The 17,383-nt window shown below is 39.2% G+C and overlaps 1 protein-coding gene across 1 annotated transcript in view; it reads left to right on the top strand.

The window, feature by feature from the left end:
- The first annotated feature begins 1,428 nt into the window (after positions 1-1,428).
- The window catches only part of pepd (peptidase D), a 17,257-nt gene continuing 1,302 nt past the window's right edge, over positions 1,429-17,383 (top strand). Inside the window, exons 1-14 of the mRNA XM_050048056.1 lie at positions 1,429-1,481; positions 3,557-3,740; positions 4,287-4,414; positions 6,378-6,441; positions 8,616-8,663; positions 9,108-9,169; positions 10,775-10,819; positions 11,417-11,492; positions 12,519-12,565; positions 13,615-13,683; positions 14,218-14,295; positions 14,571-14,719; positions 14,908-15,092; positions 15,963-16,154. Coding sequence (XP_049904013.1) covers positions 1,459-1,481; positions 3,557-3,740; positions 4,287-4,414; positions 6,378-6,441; positions 8,616-8,663; positions 9,108-9,169; positions 10,775-10,819; positions 11,417-11,492; positions 12,519-12,565; positions 13,615-13,683; positions 14,218-14,295; positions 14,571-14,719; positions 14,908-15,092; positions 15,963-16,154 — 1,350 coding nt within the window. The 5' untranslated portion in view covers positions 1,429-1,458. The remainder of the gene's footprint in view (positions 1,482-3,556; positions 3,741-4,286; positions 4,415-6,377; positions 6,442-8,615; positions 8,664-9,107; positions 9,170-10,774; positions 10,820-11,416; positions 11,493-12,518; positions 12,566-13,614; positions 13,684-14,217; positions 14,296-14,570; positions 14,720-14,907; positions 15,093-15,962; positions 16,155-17,383) is intronic.

Raw genomic sequence — 17,383 nt, 5'->3', positions numbered from 1 at the left:
CTTTTGATATGTGACTCTGAAGGTCTCTCATCTTACTTTGTTTTCAGGATATTAGGGGTTTAATAGTGACAGGATCTTCTGTGCAGTAACTGGCTTTCTCTTACCAACTGGGTGGAACAGATATATGACAGTATATTTATCTGCAGTTTTAAAGGCAAGTAAAAGCCAAATGTTTGTCAGATTAGTCACTGCTGTCTGGAAAAAAAGAATAGTTATGTTGTCTCATGTTACAGCTGAATTAGAGGCTGCCTGTGTTTAGTGGGTTTCTTAACACCAGTGCACTTGATGGTATAAAGATTGCTCCTTTCTTAGTCCATTTCTAACCTGTAAATGATGAATTTAGTAGACTACACTTGGTATAAACCAAGCCTTGCTTGGAAAAACTCACTGACGAAGCACCAGAAACAATTTATGAATGAATAATTAATTAATAGCGTCTGGTGTACAGTATATGCATGTGAAAGTAGCCTATAAACACATTGTGTGTTCCCTGCAGATTATAGTACACGTTCTAATTGTGTTAGTGTGGGCTTATTTATATTCATGACCATGGATAATTTCACTTCCTCAGCACATGACAAAAGAAAAAAATAAAAGACAACTGAAACCACATCTCCTGTGTGACTCCTCAAGGTCACATCACCTCTTAACTGTTTTATTCCTCTTTGGATTAGAGAAAAATAATAAATAATCAAATGGTTAACTGTAGATGTAGCTCAAATGATAAAGACATAAACAGGGAGAGGTGGTCTCCATAACTCTGTAGCTATATTATAGCCTTTTAGAAAATCATTTTAAAGGGTTGTTTTAGGTACATTTATAATAATAACATATCAAAGCAACAATATTTACACGTTAAGGCATTGTAGCTCTCAGTGGACTTCACTTTATACCTTAGCAAAGCATTACAGTTGTTGCAATATATGTAAAAATTAATATGGTAGCATATAAAACATGAATCATGTGTCAAAAACCTTAAACTGTGTACATTCTGTCACAAAAATATATTGCATTTTGTTTTTGTATTACTCTCTGCTGTTGTTTGTGTACTTGTTGCCCCCTATTAAATACCACCAGTTTGAAAATTGGTAACTACAGGAGTGCGGGCGACTGCAATAATGTGACATTCAGGGGGTGAGGGATTGTACTGGTTTATTCATTAGTAGCACGTTGGTCTACACTGTTCAGACCCCCTCCATATTTTAGCGCTCCATTTTAATATTTATTATTTATTACATGGTGTTTTGTTTTGGGGTTTTTTCTTATTGACTGCAGCACTTTTTAACGACAGTCGAAGTTGAAAAAAATAACATCAGAAGAGCTTCTCAATGTAATTTTACTGTTGAAGCTGGAGTTTCCTGAAGACTTGAATGCAGCACAATGCCACGTCACCTGATTGGCGAAAGGCCGTACAAAACTCACGTGACTCTGTTAGCACGTGACAGTCTGGACCAGCGCATGAACATGGCTGCAGCGCCACAGTGAGTTGAGTTTTCTGAGTTATGACAGCGCTATGACTGACTAGAAAGTGTGTGTGTTTATAGCTTCTGAAAATTAATACAGTGGTGTTTGCTTGTACTGTTATAAAGCTGTTGCGTCGCTGAGCTCGCGAGAGTGTCTAATAATAAAGCTGTTACCAGGCAGATGTGCTGCCAGTGTCAGCACTGTCTCTGTCAACCTGGCTGCTACCAGAACGTTTTTAAGTTCAGTTTGGGGGGGTGTAGTGGACTTTTTACACGACTGATGTCTGAGGAGATATGCTACAAGACATTTTCGAAACAGGCAAAATAAAAAGCACTGTCAATTTCAAAGAAATAAACTTTTACTTTCAGTTTCTTAAACAAAAAACTGGAGCTAGCAAACTCTCAGCTGTGTTCAGTAAAAACTAACTGTACAGGTATTTAGCTATCTTCAAAATTCTTAATGTTAAAAACTGAAATAAGCATGCTTAGCTGCTTTGAAAACCCCATTATTTTCTACAGTAAATTCACATAGGTTTTTTTAAGACATGAAAGTATCCAGTATTTCCCCTTACTTTCATCTTTGGATCCCAACCCCCAATTTGGGAATGTGAATATGTTACCAAAAACTGCAACAGCATCCTTGTGTGTATGTATTTATAGTTGGTGTGTGACTGTCAGCAGTACCATTGTCTCATCATTGTAGTTAATTTTTCCCATTAGTACACCTACATGTCATAGAGATGTTTTGTGTTTAAAAAGTGCAGTATCTGGTTAGGTAAATAAACCAGAGGTTAAATGATTAATTGATAATGTTATTACAATAATTTGGACCTACAAAAACCTACAAAAATTGCTGTATTGTTGGTGAATGGTAATGCAGCAGTTTACGTGCATACAGTATCTGCCGAACCTGTTGTAAATGTGAACTGAAAGCTTTGAATTGCAATAGTATGGAAAGCCAGCAGTTTAGTTATGTATTTTATGAGCATAGAAAAACCATTGCTGAATCATGGTGAGATCTGAAAATGATTATCCAGAGATTTCAACAGAACAAGATTCAGTTTCCAATGACACAACGCAGGCAGACTTCCTGTGACCATTAGATAACACTGTATGAGAATCTGCTGCGGTAATCAAGAAGTTGTCAGCAATCAGCAGATATAATGTGATGTCTGCCAGAGGTTGGAACACACATCACACACATCTTATGACATTATGTAATCCGTTAACATCACCACAAACTCATCCTTCGAAAATTAACATATTGTAATAAGTATCTCACTGACACAATCCTTAAAAAAAGTCAATATAATACATTTCACAAGGCTTTTTTTTTATTTTTGTCCTTGAGCTATTCCCCTGCAGGCTATTTGGATTGCAGTGCAGTACGTGATTGTGTCTTCCTCCTCCAATAAAAAACATAATTTAGCACCTCACTGCGGCTGATCCGTCCTCACAGATACACAGCTACACCTGTATACTCAGCCAGCAGTGAATGATACCAAAATCCTTGAGCCATAAAATACTAAGAGGTTATGGATTAACCTTTGGTACAGTCCAGGCTGAATCAGATATGTCAGGTTTGTTATCTTATCTCCAAAGCCATGGCCAGAGACCAGAGATTTATAACCAAGACCTATCAGTTACAAGGATTTCTATCTGTCTACATCTCTGTCTTAACTCTCTGTGAAGGCAGTCTGGGCAGCAGTTCACCCACCTCTTAAGCTGAAATATACTGACTAAATCCTGAGGATTACCTCCAGAGAGAACAAAAAACATATGGGTCCCCTTTCTTTGCTAAGTGGATAAACGGTTTTCTTGAATTTGCTTACAGGATTTGCTATCAGAGCTTTGATTATCATATTTCAGAAAAAGGGGTCAAATTGTCAAATTATTCAAGTGGAAATAATATCAGCACTACAATATTGGAGAACAGTTGAACAATGGAAGGGACAGTGTGGAAAAAAATATGTTTTTTTAGGCTTGTTTTTGTATGACAGGGCAATTCTAATCTTGACCCTAGAGTACTTCAGTTGAGAGTCAGTCGCCCCAACCAGTATGCCACCCTATCTTCTGTCTCCCTGTCCTTTCAGACCTGTATACTGGCTGGGTAACGACACCCTGAGGGTGTCTGCTGCCCTGTTTGCAGAGAACCGTCGACGACTGTGCAAAGGGCTGAAAGATAAAGACGGAGTGGTGGCGCAGTCAGTGGTGGTGCTGCAGGGAGGAGAGCAGAAGCAGAGGTACTGCACGGACACAGACCTCCTTTTCAGACAGGTTGGTGGTCTTAAGTTGACACTGGAATTAGTGCAAGATTGAGGCTGACATGGGGGCAAGGTCTTCCTTTTATTTATCACATCTATCCATGATCCCCAAGCCAGCAGTTAGTTTAAGTCCCTCTGGCATGTCCTGTGTCAGTCTCCTTTCAGTTGGCTGTGCCCAGTCCCTAAAGCTATTGAGGTGTAATAAAAAAGTTACCTGGCTTCTCCTAAAGTAAAGTCCAGTTCTCAGCTTCTCTGGTAATGCTAATCTTCTCGCTTTGTCAAAATATATAGGCCAGCCACTCTGCATAGAAATCACTTGTGTTCATGATTTATTTTTTTCAGACTCTCCCATCTATGCATCAGACTATAATAGGTTTTGAACAAAAAACAAAGTACATTGAAAGTTTGTTTTGATGTTGAGCTCTGTGTTCACCTCCGTGAACTGGTCTAAGCAAGGTCACCTTTTTCTTCTATGTAATAATCTGACCAGACTTTTTATTCTGGCTGACTATTATAATCTCCCTCACTAATACTGTGGCTGATTCTTTCAATTCTGCAGGAGTCTTTCTTCCACTGGGCTTTTGGAGTAACCGAGCCTGACTGTTATGGAGCCATTGATGTGGACTCTGGGAAATCCATCCTTTTTGTTCCCAAACTGCCTGAAAGCTATGCTACTTGGATGGGAGAGTGAGTCACACTAATCTTCAAAGAGCTGTGTGCACGGCCAACAGTCGTCATAGCCGCGAGCTGTAACTTGAAGAAAGGGTTGACAAAGTCATGTGCTACACAGTTACATCTTTTACACCCAGTATGAACATGTTTTCATATGAGTGTTTTTATTTCTTAGAATTTATTGTAAATGCCACCAAGAACCATTTAAGATAAAAAAAAAACAATGAAGATAACTATTAATCCTCTTGCAAACAGTAAAAAATACAGCTTTAAAATGACACAAACTTTTTAGATGACAAAGACTTTTACACATGGACATAATGATCTTGAAGTAAGACACTTGACCGTGTTACGTGTTTGCTATAAACCATAAAAGTTCCTTTTCCACTCAGGAGTTACTTGATCAGCACTTTAAAGTGCTGGCTTCTTCATTAGTTTTGCTTCTCCCTTTTGATCTTTGTCCTGAATACTTAAGTTCTGCTGATGTCTCTCGGAAAAGTAACATAAATCATCTGTTATGTTTTCAGAGATTGACTCCTTTACCCTCATGCTACTAACGTATTTACGTAAAATACAAGGACTACCGACTTGGGTCCCTGGGGACCCTAAGAATAAAATACTCAGAGAAACAACCAAAGCGTTAACTTATTTCTTCTCAAAACATTATTAGTTATGTAATATTGTCATCTAACAAAAAAACCCCAAAAATATTAACATTAAGTTAGGAAAGTAACAGTTAGTTTGCATATTGTAACGGTAAATATACATCTTTCTTTACTACAAATTGCAGCTTTTATCCCGAGTACAATCCACATTAGTACTTAAAGGGTTAATTATCATCCTTTGATTTTGGTATCATGTAGTTTTAAGTCATTTTAAGTAAACATGATTTGTGTTATATTTGCATGGTAAAACTTTTATCTTTGCTTTAATGGGAGGACATTTTGGCACATCCAATCACAGTTTAACAGAAGAGTCCCGAGACTGGAGCCTTGGGGAACTCCACATGTCATTTTGTCATTTTCACTCAGATGTATAAATACCCGTTGACACAAAGTGGTCCCTGTGCTGCAGACGGGACTACTTTATTATTATTAGTATTATTATTAATAAGCGTTTCACCTTTTAATCAGGGCCATTTTTTACCCCAACATGAAATATTGAAATAAACCCACAGTCATTCAAACTTCTTTGTTTTTTAATACAAAAGTAAAAAGAGACCTTGGTCTCAGTATGACCCCCTGTCAAAATTAAGGTTGGATACAGGTAATTCAAATTTTATATTTTTCACACTACAGTCTTGTTATAGCACACAGCTTGGCTCATGCTATTTTCAGGGTATACTGGCGTGTGTCAGGAGGAGCAAACGTTTGCCTCCTTCCTGTCTGTTTGGGTTCAAAGGCAACATCTTTTTCGAGTGGTTTTTCCAGCCGAGTGTTGGATGTCTAGAGCAGCAGGTGGAGTTTTACATGAAACGATAAACTGAATTTGATAGTCATAAAACATTTTGATATGAAGTTTTGTAATGTATTTCTGACTTTGTACATCATCTTACTGTAGTGAAGAGTATTTTGGGTCATCAAAAGAGCACATGAGGAAATCTGTGTGTCTGTGTCTCCTTAAAAATGACCTGTACTGACTGATGAGTGTCCCCACTCCCCCCGATTGTGTTTGTTACTTTAAATTAGGGCCCATGGCAAACATGAACAAAACATGAACTGCATATGCGGAATTGGGTGTTTTGACCAGGGCCATCCAGGACCCCAATATGTTGGTACATCAAAAAAGCACTAAAACAAAGCAGGAAACAGGAAGCAATGACATGAAGTCATCATGAGCAAATTGACTGACGAAGTCCTGAAAAATAGAAATGATTGAATAAAACACCTGTGAGATGTGATGTCCCCTATGGAGTATAAGGCTTTGTTTGTTATCTGTTCCTGTGTTTACCAGTTGTGTCTTTTGCATCTGTTGACAGGATCTATTCAAAAGAGCACTTCAAGGGGAAGTATGCTGTTGATGAGGTGCATTACGCCTGTGATGTAAGTCTGCCTGTGTTGCTGCGTGACTTCACAGTGTGGGGTGTATGTGCATGTGTGACCTTTTTTCTGTGCAGTAACTGAACCTTGATGTTAAGTCACCTTCCATGAAGTTACAGTAAAGGACACGAGTGCCTCTACAGACAGTTTTTAAAGGTGAAAGTCATCATTCTTTTATGTGATCCTCCTGGCAGAGATATCAGTGGTGCCAGATAGTAGCACCAATATTCATTTTGTATAGGACCTTCTATAGTAAAAGGTGTCATTGCCTGATTTGTAGTACATAACATGCAGTCTGTTACATCGTGGCTATTGACTGAGAAAATGTGGACAGTAGTTGGGCTCACACAGAGCACATGGAGTATCACACTGATAATTTATTTGTTAGAACAGTCATCATTGTGCATACTCCTGACAGAGGTCAGCCACCAACATTCCCTGAGGACCTTTATTTTGAATTCTGTTTTAAATGTGTAACATGAAGCTCCATTCTGTTCATTATAATCTAGCTAACAGATACATTCCTGTTCACACTGTCCTTATTCGCTTATTTTGAAAGTTTTGGAAAATAGTCATGTATATAAATGTTGACAGCAGATCCCCAGTGGAGCTATATTTGAGGGTTGGCAGCTCCAGAGCTATTTCGGAGGTGTGCATGTTGACAAATCAAAACAATCAGACTATTCTATAACAGCTTTCGCTGGCCATCAAATCACTTAGAAGTTTGTGTTTGAAAGGATCACATACAGTTGTACATTCATTTCTATATTTACACTGTGACCGCTTGATGACTCATCCTGCTGATATTTCAAGTATTTTTACATCTCTGCGTTTGCCTGAGGTGTTAGATTTCCTAATTAGTCACAGGTTAGGATGCTAATTATCACTTCAATCAACAGACAATTCTACCGTGAAGCAATAGCAGTTCAACACTGCAGTATATTATTAGAAAACATTGAATCAAATAATAACTGCCTCTGCATTTGTTTAACCAGTACTGTCATCTCGTCAAAGACATCAGTTGCCGGTGTTCAGCATTCAGCCGGCGATGCTGCTTACAGAAGAAACTAAAAGAGAACAATATTTCTTTTCTTTTTCTATATCAGAACCAGGGCATGAATATTTGAGTAGTTTTCTATTTTTCAAACATTGAGACATGGAGTGTGGTGTTGCACACACACTGTTATATCAGCGTTCCCCTGCTTAACATGCAAACAGTTCTCCTTTAGATTCTTGAATGCAGCAGTTCATGGAGGAAAAAAAATGTGAATAATGTGTTTTTCATCCTTTTTAAGTATCAGGCTGGTGTTTAACTTCATGATTTATTGTTGACAGAGTTTTGTTAATACCTATATTTTTTGATTTTTTTTAAAGTATGTGCTGGTAGTCACATTTACATCCTCAACCCTATTTTGTTTTGCTGCAAGTAAGCTCTTTACTTTAGGAAACCCCAGGAGTGTTCACATTCGTTTTGTGTTATACTCCAGAAAAATCCTCATCGCCTTGCAATCTTTATAGTTCCTCTGTCTGGCTTCAGTTGGCTGACAAACATGTTTTACTCAAGTGGTTCACAGCTCCTGCACACACGAGCAAATCTTATTCACGCATGAAATACATTTAAAGCTCAAATGTCTCGTAATGAGATATTTTCAAGAAAAAAAAAACAGTCAGGTTTTTGATTAAGTGGTTGAGGCAACCTCTTTTTTAAAGGTTGAAGTTATTTTTGCAGCTAATAGCCAGCTCACTGAATCACTGTTGAACTGAGACTGATATCCTCACAACGGCGTTTAAAACTTTTAAGCTGAATAGCGATTATTCCAACATCTCAAAATTAAGCTGCAATTTAGATTTTTTGGTGTTAGTGAGGGCTTTTCTGCAGTGAATGTTAGGAAGTCAATTTTAGTGGTGTTATTAATGATAACAATTCTCAAATATCACCAGTGTCTGTGAGCGCTGAGTCGGGGATCTGTTATCTGGCATTTAGGCCGTTGGCAGAGGAGTTATAAAGTCGCTTGAGGTTTGTCATGAGTACCAGAGAGACCACGTAGCCACGGCGGTGTCTGCCTGAGTGACCTTTATTCTGCAGACTGAGAGCAGAAAGAAACTGGTGCTTGTTGTTGCTGCTTCTCCACTGTGTGTCTCGGTCTTCTAATTAATCCCTGTCTGCTTCCTTGCAGGTTGCTGATGTGCTGTCCAACCTGAGACCAGCAGTGCTCCTTACGCTGGTATGCTGTCAGATTTTCTGTATTGTAGAGTGTAGTTGGAATGGTGCATCACTCATTTCTACCCGATTACAGCAAGTGATATACAGTTTTATTTAATATCAGGTGACAGGTCACAGGACCAATTCTTCAAGTACAGTATGGGAGTATTTTACTGAACCACCTTTAAGGATGGTGGTTTGTAAAAGGTCCAAATAGTTCTGCCTCACCCTTCCTCGCCCTGCCTGACGTTTGCTGCCACCTCATTCATCATATCAAAAATAAAAACAGTGTCCCTTTCATTGTCAACTCTTTTTACCAATTATACAGCATTCAATAGATTGTTCATCTGCCATTATAAAATAGATCATCAGCCTGAATATAAACTGGTGTAATGTACCATAGTGACATTTGCATGCACTTGGTGTTGATTTCACTTGTTTTTGTGTTTGTTTTTCCTCCATGCAGCGAGGTCAGAACACAGACAGTGGAAGCATCTGCCGTGAAGCCTCCTTTGAAGGAATTAGTCGGTATGTTTTATTGGCACCACTTTGCATTTACACAATTCTACTTTGTTTGGGGAGGTTATTATCTTTGGGGTTTTTTTTGTCTTTTTTAACCAAGGACACAACAGACTCTCATGCATACTGATTGTTTCTGATTAACCTAATTCTAAATAGAATTTAATTAAGCAAATAATCTTGCTTTTGCTTGTTAGTTATCAATTAATGGCAATGCTACTGTTGTTCTTAGCACTGGTCTGTGTTGTTTTTTACATGACTCCATTTTATCTATTCAACACTCTGACCCTAGCTGCTTTGAAAAAGAAGTCTTGTGTACTTATTATAAAGCTAATGCACTAATTTGCATCAAATTGCATTTGATTTGCAAGCATATAAAATTATCTATTGAGGTATTGCCATTCAGACTCCATCATTATGAAGCCCCTTTATTAAGTGTATGCCCAGCCAACAGGTGGTTGCTGCCCAGTCATCGGGGAATTATAGACAGGGGGACAAAATCTTCCTTGTGAACCTCCCTGCTGGCAGGGCTGGGTGGAAATTTTCAGTTTGGACTTTCCCCTTGGACATCCTGTAGTTGATGGTGGTTATGGAGAGAAGGTTGGTTGTCGGGGGTAACCTTGGTATTTTTCAACCTGGCCTCTATATTTCCATGTTGTGGTGTCAAAGTGACTTAATTCTTCTGGTAATGTCACTTTAATTAATATCAAGTTGTCATAATCAAGACAACCAAAACAATGTCAACTTGTCATTACAAAAACCCAATGACATGTACATAATGTTTGACAAGTTCTTGACAGTGTCATGTCATAGTTATGACAGTGTCATGTCACCCTTATGTCGATGCCTTTAAGTAAAGTGTTACAAATACTTAATTAAAATCAACAGAAACAAAATAAAACTCACAAAAGCCATCTTGGTTTGTCTTTCCTCTGTCCCAACAATTACCATCTCTGGTTTGGTTGAAAATATTCACCCAGTCAGGTGTGACAATATGCTGGCATTATTCATACTAAAATATTATTAATTTAAATGGAGTCTGGTGGGTATGGCGATTGCAATTATGGGCCTGTTTCTGGTTAAACAAAAAGCATCTTACTCTTTAATAAAAAGGTCTGTCACTGTAGGGATCCTTTCCATAAAGTTGTCAGACACTTAGAATAATAACCTGAGCCTGTCAGTGGCAAAAATCAAGCACTTTTAGTTGCCCCAATTGGTTACATTGCAGCCCGTTTCATCATTGCCGGCTGCAGCCCCATCACTCAATATTGGACCAGTTTTAAAAAATTATTTTTCCCATCAAACACTTAGACACAAGAACATGGGAAAATGCAGCCCAGGTTGAAAAAATACCAGTTACCCTTTAAAAAAAAATTGGGAACTGATTGGCTTTAGAAACACAGGCAAAAAGATCAAGTGATGATGTCAGAATTGTGAATGCAGGGATTTTGACACCAAAGGAAAGAGGAAGTGACTGAGAAAAACAGAACAGCAGGACATGGCAGACAGTCACTCACACAGGAATAAATGCAGAAGATGGGGGTAGAGATTTTCCTCACTGAACCAACGCTTCATTTATGTTTTTAATGTGACTATTTCTTGTTCTTTTTTTAGCTTCCAAGTGAACAACACCCTTTTACACCCAGTCATTGTGGAATGGTAAGTGATTAAACAAAGACTGAACTGTAGTCTCTTCCTTAATTGCCTAAAAGTTCTCCAGACAGATTTTGCCACTTTTAACTCACAAACCTTAAATATTACTGCTGCCCACTCAGGTAATTGTGTGTCTGCAATCAGAAACAGGAGCTTGTCTTTGGCTTGTTATTTTCCCTCGCAGAGTGAGAAGCCAGTCCGCACAGATGTAATGGACTTCGTGCTTGCCTTGTTGTCCTTGGCATTAGAGTTTGCACCCTCCAGATGAATTGACATTTTCTGAAATAAGGAGGAATGCTTTTCAGGCACACCTCCTGGGGAGAAAGACTTGATTGAACCCCTCTGCCCCCTTCTCTCTGCAGAGCTCACATGGCTCTCTTTATAATGGGCTGAGTTTTTTTTTAACTTTCATTAGCGTTACTATTGGTTACCACTGCCTTGTGTTAGTTGGTTCTGTTATTTTAAAAATTATTAATACGCTCCAGTATAATATGGTCTATTGTGATTTCTGTAAACTCTTTGTCTGTACATTTGAAATACTGGCAGTTTATTGATCGGAAAGAGAGAGCAGCTCTCTCATATCTTGTTTCTGTCTTCCTGCAGCCGTCTGATTAAGACTGATATGGAGCTGGAGGTCCTCCGCTATACCAACAGGATTTCCAGTGAAGCCCATAAAATGGTAAGACCATTCTTGGATAGACGGAGCATCTGAAAGGGTGCTCAAATTGGTGTGTTTTAAATTTTCAAACAGTAAAGAAAGGAACAGAAAGAAAAGAAACGTTCAAAGCATGAAATTAAACGCCCAAAGTATGGAAGTATCACGCAGCTTATTGAGTTTAAAACTCGCCCTAAAGGATTCGAGATGTCAGGATCCTCTTAGGCTATAAACTGTTTAAATGTTATCGATTTTAACTCCATCCAGTAGCTCGGAGGCCGACAGTTACCAGAGATAGCCTTTGACCAATAAGCTGTAACATTAAAGCAATGTTTTACTTCTGCACAGGATTTCACTTTAACACCACCAATAACCTCTTCAGGGGTTTAGAAGCAGTTTAATATCTCAATGTCTGTCCTCTGAAGCCACCCACCATGAGCACTCTACTGTTTTCCTTCTGTTGTTCCTCCATTGTTACGAGTGTGATCATGAGACATTTTCAGACACCCTTTCTGGCACATACTCAGGTATAACCTTCCCGTAGGTGTGAACAGAAAATGTTCTCCCAAATCAGCAAGTGCTTGAGGGCACTCTCGCTGACTTTTGAGCTCTTTATGCCAACTTTGCATAAATCCTGCAGAATGTGCTTGAGGGAATAATTCACATTTCATTTTGTTCATTGTGGTTTTTGTGTTGTGTTAAAAGTGGGGACGCCCAGAAGAATCACATAAACAAAGGAGGGGGAAAAAGAAATTTACAAGAGAAGCTCCACAAAGTAACACAGTACCTCAGAAAAAAATGTTTTTACCTACTTATAAACTAAAAGTAAACAGCATATAATTAATAAATCATTACATTGCAAATTGACGTGTCATGTCAGAGAGGAGCTTTGGGTCTGACATTCTCAGGGAGTCATGCATTTTGAGGCACACAGAAATGAATTAGGCTTTTGGTGCTTTGTGCATACTGTAGGGTGAACAATGAGATCAGTTTCAAAAGAGTCAGTGACAGTTTTATCGAAACACATATAATCCCACTTTGTCTCTGTAGGTGATGAAGAATGTGAAACCTGGGCAGAAGGAATATGAAATGGAGAGGTAAGTGGTCCCTTTTGTCAATGGATTTTCTTTTTTGTCTACTCTTTTACATGTACAGTTACATTTACAGTAAACATGGAGATTGAAGCAGCCCTTTTTAAAAGAAATATTTTACTTTCAAACAGTCTGATATAAATAATTAAATAATCTTTAGCATTTGGAGTCCCACTCTTCCCTCGACACTTTCATTTTAATTTTGACATTATGCTAACACAGTCACTTTATTCACTAAGTCAGTATCACTTGGTGAGGTAAACTCTTGATTTTGACATGTGAAATGAGCAGCGGGTGATGAACTATTTGTCTGGATTACACCCCACTGGGTCAGAGAGAGAACAAAAGGAAACATCAGACCTCAGTGCATGTTGACGCTCCAGTAACTATATTATTGTTACTATAAGTGCATTGGAGTGAGTACTATGGGGCTCTTGCTTGTTGGCACTTTACACTGGTAGACCAGGCCCTGTCAGGTGCAGTTAGCCCTTTCCTTTATGCTCTGGAGTAAAAAACACATTGTGAAAAGTGTATGAAATATAGAATGAAATGCCAGGTAGATCAAATATTACAGGAGTTGGGTTATAATCAAATGGAAGATCAATTTAGAAAGTGACATTTTCTGACTCACTAGAAACACATCTAACCCATTATTGGCTGCTTGTAGCTTTTAAAGTCAAGCTGGGAGCAAAACACACAAAGAGTGATTTGAATGGTAATTTAATAGTATTTGTTTGTTTGTGTCTGTACTGTATCTCAGCTGTCATTCACGCTCATTTCCCTGCGCTGCGTTAGAAGCACCAGGAAACGCAGACTCGTCGTCTTACACAACTTAGTGATGATCCACAGACATGTTTGATGTGCTTGAACGTGCGATGATTAAAGAACGTGTGCTGAGTGAATGCTAAAAAGGCACGGAGTCAGGGAGAGGGCAGCTGAAGTCCTTCAGCTAATTGCTGTTTTCTGTGATCTCTGCTGTGCTGAAATGGTTTAGTTTCCTTTTCTCTCACTGGGGTTTTACTCTGAAGGACTGCTTTTTTTTCCCTTCTTTGCAGCCTGTTCCAGCATTACTGCTACACTAAGGGAGGGATGCGCCACACCTCGTACACCTGTATCTGCGGAACGTAAGGCTTTGTCAGTTCATTTTGAGCTGTTGAATTTGTTACTGAAGCTGAAATTATACATGTAAACAAAGTAGAGTTTAGGATGCAGAGGCAGTTGCATTATCCAGGCAGTAAACAATACATCAACTTTCTCCTTGTTGCAGGCTTACTGTTAGCTAGCAGCATCATTATGGATGAAGTATTTTTGGACACTGTGTAATCACGCTTTGGCCTTTTGTATTAAAGGCCATGTGTAATGAGGACTTCCTGGGGATTAGTGGTTAGTGGATGAAAGATATTTCCCTGTTTTAAATTGAGACCTGATCATCACAGTGATTCTTTAAAGGAACATGTTGGTAAAGGTAAATTGATGAATTGATGAAACACTCCTTTGGTGCTGCAGTAAAATATGTTATCTAATTCAAATTAGTTTTCATGGTAGCTTTATTTATGTCACATTCAATGCAGTTAGCACCCTGTAGTGTTATAGTTAATCATATTTATACTATTTATATGTCTTTTCATATCACGTATGGTGTTATTGTTTAACAACAGGGGCCATAATTCCTCCGTTCTCCACTATGGCCATGCTGGTGCTCCAAATGAAAAGACAATTATGGATGGAGACATGTGGTGAGTAGCTCTCAATCATTCTTAACATTAAGCTGATTTATGCGACTCCTGGAGCTGCCTGCTAACTGCTAAAGTGGGAGCTGTTGCACACCTGTTGTAATGCTCTTTGTTAAAGTGCCACCAAGTGGCATTAGTACTTTACTGTTTCACCTGTGATCTGTAGTGTTTCACATTTGTAGCTCTGTGAAAAAACTCAAAAACACTTGCACACAAAGCCCAAAGCACTTTGGAGATAAATGTGACTGAATCAGTTCTGATGTTTTGGCCCTGTGCAGTCTGTTCGACATGGGCGGAGAGTACTACTGCTACTCCTCAGACATCACCTGCTCCTTCCCAGCCAACGGCAAGTTCACTCCAGACCAGAGGGCCATCTATGAGGCTGTGCTCAAATCCTCCCGAGCTGTCATGGCTGCCATCAAACCAGGTTATCATCTTTTAGTCTTGTAGTGACAATTGAGTAAGCGTCACTGTAACTACTTGTGTAAGTAAAATGTAAACCTGTTAAATTCATACCTACATTTAGAGAGGCTGTCTGATGGAAAAAATATCAACATGGATACTTACATTTAAAGTCCAGGTCAAAGAAACTTCTTTTGTGTGCTTGTGTTAAAGGTGTGAAGTGGACCGACATGCACCGCTTGGCTGACCGCGTTCACCTGGAGGAGCTCGTGAAGATCGGCATCCTGACTGGCAGCGTGGAGGACATGATGAAGGTCCACATGGGCTCCGTCTTCATGCCCCACGGCCTGGGGCACCTGCTGGGCATCGATGTGCACGATGTGGGAGGATACCCCGAGGTGGGCAAAGAAGACTTAAATTCTGAGATTGCCCCCATCACAACCAACCATTGTTAGAGCTGTAACAGTCAAAGTCTCGAGACAGAAGAAGATAACACATTCCTGTTCCTCCAATATTGATGTGTCATCAATAATGAAGAAACTCTCGGTGCAGAAGTGAGAGCGGAACAAAAAGAGGCCAAGCTGCAGGAACAGGTTCAGGATGAGGACAGGAGAGAGGGGGAAAGTAAAATGTTGTCTGAACACAGACGGTCCCAGGTTGTGGTGGGAGGATTTTGCACAGTTGTGCGCTTCTGACAACTAAATAGAGAAGACAGTTAACCTCAGAAGCTCCAGTGGAACTGCTGAGTGTTCAGCAGCAGAAAATGTCAGTATGTGAAGAACACCTTGAAGCAGGGCTCGCTGAATGTGAACACAGTGCTCAAGCAGTCTGTGCATACACAATAAACAATACTATTGGCTAGTTTCAGTGAGATAGTCAGACCTACAGGAGATGACTTGATGAACTGGCATCATTCATCTTTAATCACAGTCTGAACTAGAATTGTCTGTCTTCCTGTCTGGGTAGAAAAGTTTTGAGCAGTGAACAGCTGAAACGCCATCAAATGAAAGTCTTTATTTGAAGCTGGCAGAGAAACTTTGATATATGTTACAGTCCAATGAACTGACTGACAAAAAACATTTAGCACTTGAAAAATATTTCCTGTAGCAGAGTCTGGGCTCAGGGAGCATTTAGTCCAGCCTGCAGATATCCTTCATTATATTTCATCCAAAATATAAATACTGGCTCAATGCTGTTATCAAAAAATGTTAGTACAGAGTCTTTTTAACTGTGTAGCTGTAGTTTTCACAAGCTGTACTCTTATCCAGGGGGTGGAGCGTATTAACGAGCCTGGACTGAGGAGTCTTCGGATGGGCCGCCTGGTGCGGGAGAGGATGGTCCTCACCGTGGAGCCTGGCATATACTTCATCAACCACCTGCTGGACCACGCCCTGGGCGACCCTACCCAGAGCTGCTTCATCAACAACCAAGTTCTGGCTCGCTTTCGTGGCTCTGGAGGGGTCAGTCTGCTTGCAGAGTTTTATTTGGTTGTTTGTTGGGTGGGAATCACAGTTGAATGAATCAGGTTATCTACAGGATAGTGTTATAAATTTCTAACTTTGATACAGTACCTTGAAAAATATCAATATTTAGTACCACGGGGAAATGTTTAGGGTATAAAATTTTAATTTTTAATTATACTGATATAACAAGGCTACATAAAGACAGGTTTTTTTTTCTTGGTCAATAATAGTAAACAGCACAATGACTGTAGTAAACCAACAATAACAGAGAGCAAGAAAGTGCAGTCAATGTTTCGATAAATCAAAATTTTTACAGCACTTCTACAAAACCCACAACTTCTGAAATTATCTCACCAGAAAGCCAACAGGGCAACACTTTATTTTATTCATTCATGTTTTGTGATAGGCTAAATTAAGCTGTAAAGACGGGTTAATGTCACTTCAAGCATGGAAATTTCAAGTAATGCAGAGTAAAGACTACAGTGTATTACAGCATGAAAATTAAGGTTCAGCAATCTATTAAGCTATATCTATACAGTGTAATTGTCTCACTTAAAACCTCTATAGCTGTCTTTAGACATGGATTTGTAGGTGTAAGTCACACACTGCAGGAACTAGTGAACGTCTTGAAATATCATGGAAATTTTGAGCTGTATTTCAGAACTGATCAACTGAAGGCAGACTGTTTCACAGTTTTTCATTAAAAAAACCCTTGTGAATTGAAAAGTATGATACAGGTCACAGATATGAATTAAATGTTATGTCAGAGATGATGATGATGAATCTTATCTTACTATATAATGACGAAAACTCTGTCTGTGGGTGTGTCTGTGTGTCTGTTCCACATTTTTCTCCTCACTGACTTTGGTCAATCCATGTGAAATTTGGCACAGTGGTAGAGGGTCATGGGAGGATGCGAATGAAGCAATATTACATCAATTGGCCAAAGGGGGGCGCTATAGCAACCGATTGAAATTGCAAACTTTGAATGGGCATATCTCATGCCCCGTATGTCGTAGAGACATGAAACTTTGCACAGAGATGTCTCTCCCCATGAGGAACAAATTTGCCTCAAGAACCCATAACTTCGGGTTATAAAGATTTTCCACCATTTTGAATTTTTTGAAAAACACTTAAAATCGATCTCTTCCTAGGACGTTTGACCGATCTGTATGAAACTCAGTGAACATAATCTAGGGACCAATATCTAAAGTTCCCTCTTGGCA

Source organism: Epinephelus moara, chromosome 1 (genome assembly GCF_006386435.1).
Source record: "Epinephelus moara isolate mb chromosome 1, YSFRI_EMoa_1.0, whole genome shotgun sequence".
NCBI classification, from domain to species: Eukaryota; Metazoa; Chordata; class Actinopteri; order Perciformes; family Serranidae; genus Epinephelus; species Epinephelus moara.
This window is presented reverse-complemented; position numbering and strand designations above follow the sequence as displayed.